This window comes from Cucurbita moschata, unplaced genomic scaffold (assembly GCF_002738365.1).
Source record: "Cucurbita moschata cultivar Rifu unplaced genomic scaffold, Cmos_1.0 Cmo_Scf00019, whole genome shotgun sequence".
NCBI classification, from domain to species: Eukaryota; Viridiplantae; Streptophyta; class Magnoliopsida; order Cucurbitales; family Cucurbitaceae; genus Cucurbita; species Cucurbita moschata.
Window position 1 is genome coordinate 180,756 of NW_019268535.1, and position 10,778 is coordinate 191,533.

Consider the following 10,778-nt stretch of genomic DNA (forward strand, 5'->3'; position numbering starts at 1 on the left):
GAGTATATTTAGCCTTTATAAGATCACGCCATAAGGCCTTTTGTTCATGATGATATCTCCATATCCATTTGGCGAGGAGAGCTGTGTTCTTCTTCCTTATCGAGAGAAGACCGAGACCTCCATTTTTTATTGGGAGGTTTATAAGAGACCTCCATTTTTTATTGGGAGGTTTATAATATTCCAACGAACAAGGTCTGCGCTATCTTTCCACAAGTAATTTCTGAAAAGTCTTTCTATATCCGCAGCCAGTTTTTGAGACATATAGTAGGTAGGGAGGTAATGTGGCTTGTACTAGAGTAAGTCTTCCGCCTTTTGAAGTATAATGTGATGACCATGTTGACAGCCTTCATTCTATTTTCTCAATAATAATCTTCCAGAAAGAAAGAAAGAAAGAATTTTAGAGGTAGTCCTAGGTACATATTCGGCCATTCTCCCTTTTTACAACCATATATGCTAGCAAATTCTTCAATGATCTCAGTGCTAATATTGATGTCCATGATCTCTATTTTTTGGAGGTTGATATTTTGTCCAGAGAATCCTTTTTTGGAGGTTGATATTTTGTCCAGAGAATCCTTCGAAGGTTTTCACCGTCTCAATCATGTATTTTTTATGGAAGAGGCATTCATTCACCAAATAAGAAAATGGCGACCAGTGAAGATAGAGAAGCAGCAATATTCATATCTAGTGGGGCGTTTCTTGAATGATTTGAAAGGGGGAAGAACTGGAGAGGAGTGAAGCAGCAATATTCATATCTAGTGGGGCGTTTCTTGAATGATTTGAAAAGGGGAAGAACTGGAGAGGAGTGAAGTGAAGAAGATACAACAATGGCAAGACAAGAGGCTGTGATTTTGGTTTGATAGAGAGATCGGTGTGACAGAGAGATCGGACTGATTGAGGATTGGGGGGAGGAACCAAAATTAATTTAACCTAATTTATCTTCCTCTTTTCCTCTAATTCCATAACATCATTATATAATTGAAATAAACTAGAGTAAAAAAAGCAATTAATTTAAAGAGAGTTTTTATTGATAAAGCATTATGCATCACCTTCCTCATTTCCAAGGGTACACCAATTCATATAAACCGAAAACACCAAGACGTATAGAAATGCCATCGTCTTTTGCAACCCAAATGCAAGTATTACGATTGCATCGATCACTAAGCCAGTGGCTTTTCTCTGGCCAAAACACTTGACCAGAAGCCTGCCCACGTTTGCTGCTAAAATTGCACCAATATAGTGTTGTTTGCAACACGTTCTCATGGAACTTCCAAAAATATTTGTCTCCAGGCTTGATCACATGCTCGCCTAAATCGTCGTCTTTCGACTTGCAATGAGCTACCAAAGTAGAATCCTTCAGGTCATTCACAATATCCACTTCCCAGTTAGAAAATTGGTCAATCAAACTGGAATCCGATTGTGCAAAACATGAGTTAATAATCATGTTTGATTCAAAAGCAAGCAAAATGATGAAACAAAAGATGGTTTGAGACATCATTTTGCTTGCTCACTTTTCTTTTTACAACCCAATTTGGTTTTGTCTGATTTGGTTTTGTCTCATTTATATAGCACAATAGAATTAGTATACGGTTAGATTCACAAGTTGTACGATCTAAATTTTCTAATTTTATTTATCTAAATATATACAATCCTCTAAATATATATAACTAATAAGGTGTGTGGTTGTTTCTCGGGTATATATATAGAAAAGTTGACTTGTTTGAATCAAATAATGTTAAGAATATTTATGGATATTGTATTTGTTCAATTGCACCTTTAGAGTCGCGCTAACAAACTTATGCTAATTTCCAATATGATATGTATGGGCAAAACAGACCAAGTAGATGTAACAACCCTAATTTTCTATTGAAATAGAACCGTTGTCACATGCATGATGTGACCTTTCTATGCGAAAACATGCATTTAAAATCATTCATAAAATCATGTCATGGACTTGAACGTTCACATCCAAAACCTTAAAATAAAATAACGAAAAGTTTGACAGATTGGAACTCGTCCTTGAGAGCTAAGGTGGTGGAGGAGGATAAAGGGAATCGTTTTAGTTTGATTATTATCCATAAGCTCGTTGGATGGATTGACATTTAAAGAAGTAATTAGGGTTTTCATCCATAAAGCATTATGCTTTGATGATAGTTGTGTTTTGGCCAGTTTTCTTTCTCCTGCCTAAACACTAAACCAAAAGCATGCCCATGTTTGCCCTAAAATTGCACAAAAATAGTGTTGTTTGCCATGAATTTCAAAAAGTAAAAAATTCCACATAAATTTTAAAATTAAGAAAATATATATTTTATGAAAATTTGCACTTATCTTTTAATTTAACTATGAATTCAAATATTTAATTGAAAAGCGGAAATGATAGCATTATAAATATAATTTTTATAATTTGAAAATTAAATTGCTAGCACATTGTATTCATATTTTTATATTTAAAAATTACTATTAGTAAACCTCATTTGTTCGACCAAAATTCTACCCCTCCAGATAATAAATAACAATGTCATGGGGACCACAAAAGAGAGAAAAATAAAAATAATAATATATTTTTTAAATTCTACATTTCTGTTTGTCCTTTGGGATTTACAACCTACAAACTTGAAACGACGTCGTGTCCTATCAACACGTCGAAGCCAAACGCACCTCCCCCATTCGAAATTCTCTCTACAAAGCCGACAACGACTCCGGTCGAAACGGCACGTCCGAGTAATCAAACAAACCGCCCAATGCAACAAACTCCCCACCCAACCCGTTCTCCTCCGCCGCGCCGGAACCAATGCCGATTCCAATCTCAAACGAGTCATAACACGGTATCTCATCTTCAAACCCTACATTCCCATCCATCTCGAACACACCAGGCCAAGAACAAGCCGGCGTAAAATCAATCGCCTCGATCTTCCCCTCATTACTCGAACCTACAGTCGGCGGCAGGCCGAGTTCATCATCCGACGCCTCAAAAAGATATCCGAGTTCCGCCTGAGGAGTCTCATTCTGATTCGACGACGTTTCCGCCGGCGGTAGGGCATGAATCTCCTCCTCGAAGCTTCGGATAAACGAATCGAGTTCAAAACCTTGAATACTCTCATCTCGCTCCGCAACAACGTCGGAATCTTCAAGGATGTTCAGCAACTTATCCTGAATCTCATCCGAATCTGCCAAATCGATTCTCAAATCACCTCCATCGGAACCTACCTGCTCCGACTTGGAGCATGGCTTTACAAATCTCGATTCCATTGAGTTGAGTCGTCTGAGCTTCGACTCGGCCGAATCGGCAAGCGAGACGTCTAACTCGTCGCGATCTCGCTTTCTGTTGTCGGTGCAATTTTCCATGGAGGAAGAAGGAAATAGATAGAAGAAGAAGAAGGAAATAGATAGAAGAAGAAGAAGAAGAAGAAGAATTAGGGCTTTGAAGGTTAAACCGCCATTAGAGAGAAGAGAATGAAGGGATGGTTGCAGAAGTGGTGTGAGAGACTATAAATGGGAGGGGGCGACGTTTAAAAAGAGGGGAAACAGAGACATAAAAGAGAAGGACACGTGTCGAATAAAGAGAGGGTTTAGAAAATCCATTCTCGGTCGCCGTGTTTCCACCTTTTCTTTCTTCCAAGTTTATCCTCTGTGTTTGTTTTCAATGATTCTGCTCCTCTTTTTCAATTTCTTTTTTTAAATAAATATATATATTTGGTAATAGTTATTTATTTATTTATTCATTTAACTAAATTTAAAGGTAAGATTTGAAGTCCGTTGCGGGTCCCACTGACTTGGCATTGAATTTCGCTTCATTTACGTTTTTTTTCTTTTTCTTTTTTGGGATAATTTCTTAATAATTGCATTGCCCCCCTCGAATCACCTGTGTTTTGCATTACAGTCCTCTTCTTTTTTATTTTATTTTATTTTTACTTTGAGTTTAAATATTCCTACAATAACTTTCTCCTGATTAATAGAAAATTAAAATCAAAGATTCAAATAAATTACTTTAAAAACACCAATTTTCTATCCTAAACACTTCCAAATTTAATAATAATAATAATATAATAATAATAAAGGATGAAAACGACGGACGAAGAAAAGGTTGAAAAAATCTGAATAAATATTAAACAGAATTAAAGTAAGTAATAAATTACAGACGACGCGAACGGCGACCTAACCATTTACGCCGCCTGAAAAATAAATAAAAAAATCGTAACGATCGTTATCCCCGTTTGACTGCCGTGCCGCACTTCCCCAGCCGTAAACGGCAATCTTGTCTGCAACTTTCAAGTAATAGCTTGTGGGTCCCTTGTCGATTTTAATGTTTTTTTTTTCAAATTTACAATCCAACGGTTCACATTTATTATCAAGTCAACTCGAAAATTGTTGACTTTTTCCTTCAAATTTTAAAATGTTGAACCAACCTTGGATCTAATTTTCTTTTTTTCTTTTTTTGATAAGATTTTTTTTTTTTAATTAGAAAGACTAAAATATTGTAATTTTAAATGTAAAATAATCATTGTTGAAATTTAATAGTTTTAATGGTAATAGATAAAGAAGAATAATTTTATCAAAAATATAAGATGATGATGTATAAGGATGATAATTCAAAGCTACACAACTAATCTATATCTCCGGAATTAATAAGTTCTTAGAAATAATAATAATAATAATAATAAATGGGACCTAGAGTCTAATCACGTGTGGATATGACACTAATAATTGATTATTTAAAACGTGTTATTAAATATTTAAAGTTAAATAGTTTGTGTTTACGAAACTAGCCCTAATACAGCTATTTAAGTCTTGTGGTATTTAGTGAAGTTAAATAATCTGAATTAGATGTAATTACCTTAACCTTGGATGATAACTCATAATATTTTAAACGGTTTAAAATTAAAAAAAAAAATAATAGAAAAAAAAAACAAAAAAAAAAAAAAAAAGATAAATTTTCTATGCCGAAAATGATAGGAAGCTGGAGACGAAAAATTCCACCCCGAGAATAGTCAAGAATACTCGAGTGGAAAAGAGACAAAAATAATAATAATAATAAATCTTAAATATCGTGTAAAAAAAAAACCTCTTTTTTTCTGTTTTTTTTACGACCTTGGGCTTATAACAGTGAAAAAAATATATATATTTCATGACTATTTGTATTTTCTTTTTTATATATCACTTATATTTTCATTTTAAAAACTTATTTATGTTTGTTAAATTTGAATAAAATTGAGTAATAATTGATATATTTATTTAAGAAAAAGGTAAATAAAAGTAAATAATTATGAAATGAGAGCATAATTTATAAATAATTTGGCTATGAAGTTGATGTGGAAGCTGAGCTTTTGGATTTAAGTTTGGTGGCGTATTGAAAGGGCTTCAGACTAAATAATATGAATTGACACACCACCCAACAACACAAACTCCCTTTCAATACACATTATTTCATTCAACCCACTGAATAAACAAAATATGGTTCAATCAATCAACTATTAAAAAAAAAAAAAAAAAATTCAAAACTTTATTTAGTCCTGAACCAATACTACATTGGACTCTACCTTTCTTTTCGATGACTTAACTATAAAAATTCCTTACAATTTGGTCAAACTAAAAAAAATTGGAAGCAGATGTGTAATTGATAAGTAATATAGGTAGAATGGTAGGTTAGATAAGTATCCATATTTATGGGATTCAAGTAAATGATATTTTTGTTTATTTTGTATAGAAAGGAAAATGGTTGCGTGGGGTTGAATTATTGGAGGAATTATATTATGAGCATTAAAACAAAACAAATTAATGAAGATAATGATGTTAAACAGAAAAAAAAAAGGGGGGCAAGGTTTTCCATGGACGTGGTTCTCAAATAATTAAACGCCCCTCACACTTACCTCGTCCATCACGCAACCTTCATAAAATGCCACATCTATCCTATCTATTCATTTTTTGTTAGAGAATATATTGATTTATGAGTATTTTTTTAAGTACAAATTTAATATAAATTATATTAAAAAATAAACTTTAAAATAACTATTTTTCCAAAAATAATAAACTGCACAAAAATTATATTTTTTCCCTTATATTTTTTATTTACTTCACTGTTTATATTCTATTTAAAGGCTGTGAACAGATTGGATTTTGAATCCCGTCCTTTCTCATTCTTCACCCATCTCTAAGAATATCAATTCTAGGATATGGAGTCTTATCGGTAGTCTCTCCTAGTAGGATGTGATTCGAGGACAAACTAAAAACAACTAAACGAGAGATACTTAAATAAACCAAAACTATATTTAAATAATGGTGATATTTTATGTGCAGATACGAAGAACTATAACATAATCAAATATTTTCTGCAACTTGGGGCGGTTGACTTTACATCAGAGTTGAAATGCTTGAAGAACAATCAGAAATAAATTTAAAATTAACCAATATAACTTTATATTGACAAAAAAAAAAAAGAAAAAAAAAAGGAAAAAAGCAGGAACTAATCCGTAGAATCTGCTGGAGGCACTTCATTTAAATTCAGTTCCTCCTCATGTTCCTCAACCTGTCTGATTCTAACCACCGCCGCCGCCCTTCTCTCCGTCCGCCTCTTCTGTACCTCTTTCAAGTACCGTAAAGCCACATCCATCCTCCTCAAAATGGCATAGAACTCCTCCACCTCCACCTCCGCCGGCGCCGTCTCTCTCTCCTCCTTTCTCGTCTTCTTCTTCGTCTCTCCGACCACTCCGCCGCTCTCCCCCTGCGACATTTTCTTCCTCTTTTCTCTCTCCATTCCTAATTGCTTCTTCTCCGACAAGATCATACCATTTTTTTTAGTTCTTGCCAAATGATCAAGCTTCTTTGATCAGTACTTGTAGTTGTGGCCCCTTCGTTTTCCACCGTCGGATGGAACAATTGGAATCTACGTGACGTCATTCATTTTCTTTATGCCCACGTGACTCCGTTGGACATTTTGAGCAACTTGGGGATGAATAGGGCCGGACATGAATTGGGCCGACATTCAACTGGAGTTGGGCCACAACCCATTAAGCAGTCTTGGATTTTGTTTTTTAAAACCATAAATAAATAATAATTTTTTAAATGACATTATTGGCTTTAGAAAAGTGAAAGGTAATAAAAAGAAGTCATTGTGGGGGAAAATTAAGACAAATAGAGGAATATTGTTTAAAAAAAAAGAAGAAGAAGAAGAAAAGAAAGCCCATAATACCAAATTACCACAAACACCTTACCTAGCCCCTTTCTTTTGACTACTATTGTGTTTCCCCCAATTTTTCTAGGACCCAAATTTGGGCTTTTCCACTTTTTTATTTTTTTTTTATTTTTTTTTTTTAATATACAATCATTTGGTTTTAAAATATTATTAGATTTGAGTTGGAGCTTAATGTAGCGGTTGAGACAAAGGCGCACGTGGAATGTTGTTTACAGGAAATCACTATATATATTCGAGTCTAGATTTTCTTTCGTATTTGTCTTTTAGTTTCTGCATTTCGTGTATTTTAAACAGCCTAAACTTGTAATATTGTCTTTCGGTGATATTCGTTTGTCTTTTGTAAAAATTAAATTGAATTCTCGATGTGCATGCACGTGTCTAAATATTTTGAATTTCATGCACTTTTAATTATAAATAAAATAAAATACAACACCAAATTTAAATTTATGAAAATGAAAATAATAATAAAGTTGAAAAAAATGGAATTGATTAGGAAGGATTAACTAAAATCACACCAATTAGTTGGCATAATTAATGGTAATAAATTGTTTTAAGGTGGTGCAATGTAGGCAATACGGGTGTAAATTTTGTGGGTATTCTACTTTTATTTACATGCATTTTCTTACGTTTTTTACGGTTTCATTTCATTTTCAATATTACGTTACATTATTTATATTTCCACATCCTCTTTATTAATTATATCCTAATTTTTATTAATTACCTATCATAATTATTAATACTATCATTTTATAACCTAAACAAGATTATAGATTATTAGTTTTAACAAACTTACATTAAATAAATACAATTATTCAACCAATATACCTACTTATTCCTATCACCCAACACTTCAATTGTTCAAACACTTTGTCATGTGATCTAAGGGCTATTACGTCACTAGAACTATATTTGGTAGCGTGCCTTAGTTTAGTAGGTTGAAGCAACTTACCAGTGAAACAATTAGAGAAATACGAGTGAAAGGCATATAAAATTTCCAATATAGTCTAAGTGACGTAAGAAGTCAACTAGCATAGAGTGACTCATAGCCCGATCCATATTAGAGCTATAGGACCCACCTCTCTAACTGAGACCAAAAGATTTTCTACCTCATGGGTCTCGCGTCCGACAAGAATCCCTCACAAGCCTATATGGGTGAATGTAGATGTAGAGTTAATGACATGTTGTGTTATTTTGATTGAATTCGATCTTACTACTTCCACTTGTCAACCCAGTCAAATTCAAGTATCTATGTGTGTAGTCTAGAAGAGCACATTATCGTGTACATCTTTGCACAATGCATACCCTTCCATGGCAAGATCTCGAACAGTAGGAAATTGTTTATTCAATCAACCAAAACCAAAGAACAATAAACAAAAGGAATATTAAAAAACATAAAAAGTAGCATTTTAAATTCTATGGTGGGCGAGTGAGATTTGTTGGTGATTGATTAAAATCCAAGCCCAAGATCTTGAAAGCAAAACATCCTTGAAAGGACTAAAATAGCATCCATATTGTGAGAATTAAGGGAGAGAAGAAAAGCATGACTGGAGCCGGAGGTGAAGATTGGGATTGGGTGGACAGATGGCCCAAGCAGCAGCACGCGAGAGGCTTTTTGGCTCACCTTAAAATGCCTCATTTCACACTTCCCTTCAGAAGAAAAAAAAGCCGAGAGAGGGAGAGAGAGGGAGAGTGCGTCGAGGGATAGGCTCTGTGTCTGTGTTGTCTGTGTTGGAGGGCTACGAATCCACAACAGAATCACGCACACACCCCCTTCAAACCAAATTCAATCACAGACTCCCCTCCGCCTCCAACCAAATTCTCTCAGACGACTTCAGTGAGTCCTCTAAACCCTCCTTCTAATCGCTATTGCTTCGTTTCTCGGTTGTTCATGCTCTTGGGAACTGAATCTACTCTGTTTTCGACGTTTTCTAAGCCATTGCTTACGATTTTCTTTTGTTTTTTGTGGGGGTTTTGACGTTTCTGTGATTTTCCACTCCATGATTCTCTGACCCATTTCGCGCGTTTCTTCTTTTGTAGCTTGTGTGTTCATTCTTTTCCTCTCTTTCAATCACAAACTCGTCGATAAGATACTTCACAAGGGGGGTTTTGTGGAGAGATTTATGTCTTCTGAGTTTCATCTGTCCTCTGGAGCTTTGAAGCAGCTCTGCTTTTGTTCTTTGTCTCTGTTCTTCACCCTTCACATGCAATTTCGTTCTCCTCATCAACAAACTTTTCAACCCTTTTTTATGCAATTAACATCAAATGGGTATGTGGGTTTTGCTTATTACTCGTTTATTTCAAGGGTTTAATACCTGAGATTCCATTCTTTTCAAGCGATGTATGGGTTTATGGCTGTTTTATTCAAAACCCCTTTTCTCCTGCAGGTCGTGTTCTGGAGTGAAGAGGTTTCAAGCTTCCACAACATACCATAATCTCTTCTCAATTTTGGTTCATTTTTGTTTCAGGGTTTTGGGTTTTCGTTGACATTGAAGATCGCTAAAACTTCCTCTGTTCTCCTGCCTTCGTTTATTCATTCATTATATTCTGAGGTTCCGAAGGCAGTTTCCAAATCAAGATATGTATGGTAAGGAGGAGAAGAAAATGAAGCAACTAAGAGAAGGAAAGTCCATTTCTGTGAGGAAAGTTCGTGTACTGTTTCACGATCCTGATGCCACCGACTACTCAAGTGAAGAAGATGAACATGTCAATCAAGATGCTAAAAACATTGTCTGGGAGATATCAGTGCCAGATATCCGCCATAAGATATCCAAGGAGAGCTCACATGGAGGCAAAATTAGAACCAAGACTGAAGTCAAAGCAAGCAGTAGCAGAACACAAAGATCGTCTTCGATGTATAAAGGCGTTCGACGAAGGAAATGGGGGAAATATGCAGCAGAGATTCGAGATCCGTTTCGTGGCCGAAGATTGTGGCTTGGTACTTATAACACTGCTGAGGAAGCTGCTGGTGCTTATCAGAGAAAGAAGCACGAGTTCGAAAGTATGCAATTGATGGCGAAGGGCAGTGGTGAGCTCGGCCGAGAGCAACCGGAAGAGAAGAGCGGATCAGTTGCTGATTTCACAGATGAATCTGAAAACATTATAGCTTTGTTTTCTCATCCTTCACCATCATCTGTACTGGATGTTTGTAGTGAAAGTTTATGCAGCAATGTGGATCAAACTATGGAACATTCAATCACTGAAGGATGTATGCCTGTGGTAGATGATGAAGACATCCTGAAATCCATCTATGAAGATGAGCGGTCCATTTTAGACATCATGGAAGCGACCCCGACCCCGATAACACTACCGCGATTAGATACTCAGGAATTGGACTTTCAAGTTCTTGGAGACAATTCATTGGTCTTCAATGATTTTGATCAGTTCTTTCATGACACGAACTTCAGAGACAATTATACTCTACACAGCATTGAAAACAGTGTCGGGGCGCTCGATCTTCCTCCGATGGATATGGAATTCGACAAGGAGTTTTCATGGTTCGACGATACGATGAGTATATCATGCATGTAAGTTTTTGCAGTTAGGAGATAGTAATAGTCTCAAGAGCAGTAAAAAAAAAAAAAAAAAAAAAAAC

General features: G+C 35.2%; 2 protein-coding genes across 6 annotated transcripts in view; one reads left to right on the forward strand and one right to left on the reverse strand.

Moving 5' to 3' along the window:
• Positions 1–2,534: 2,534 nt before the first annotated feature.
• Positions 2,535–3,508, reverse strand: LOC111456805. Its single transcript, XM_023098808.1, has one exon. The coding sequence runs from the start codon at positions 3,340–3,342 to the stop codon at positions 2,677–2,679; it is 666 nt and encodes a 221-aa protein (XP_022954576.1). The 5' UTR covers positions 3,343–3,508; the 3' UTR covers positions 2,535–2,676.
• Positions 3,509–8,821: 5,313 nt separating this feature from the next.
• Positions 8,822–10,778, forward strand: part of LOC111456804 (ethylene-responsive transcription factor ERF056-like) — a 2,475-nt gene continuing 518 nt past the window's right edge. For 2 of the 5 annotated variants that reach the window (XM_023098804.1, XM_023098803.1), the window contains exons 1-3: positions 8,822–9,020; positions 9,224–9,452; positions 9,571–10,754. In XM_023098804.1, the coding sequence (XP_022954572.1) occupies positions 9,764–10,714 (951 nt within the window). In that variant the 5' untranslated portion in view covers positions 8,822–9,020; positions 9,224–9,452; positions 9,571–9,763 and the 3' untranslated portion in view covers positions 10,715–10,754. The remainder of the gene's footprint in view (positions 9,021–9,223; positions 9,453–9,570; positions 10,755–10,778) is intronic. The other 3 variants (XM_023098805.1, XM_023098806.1, XM_023098807.1) reach the window with 3 other exon arrangements.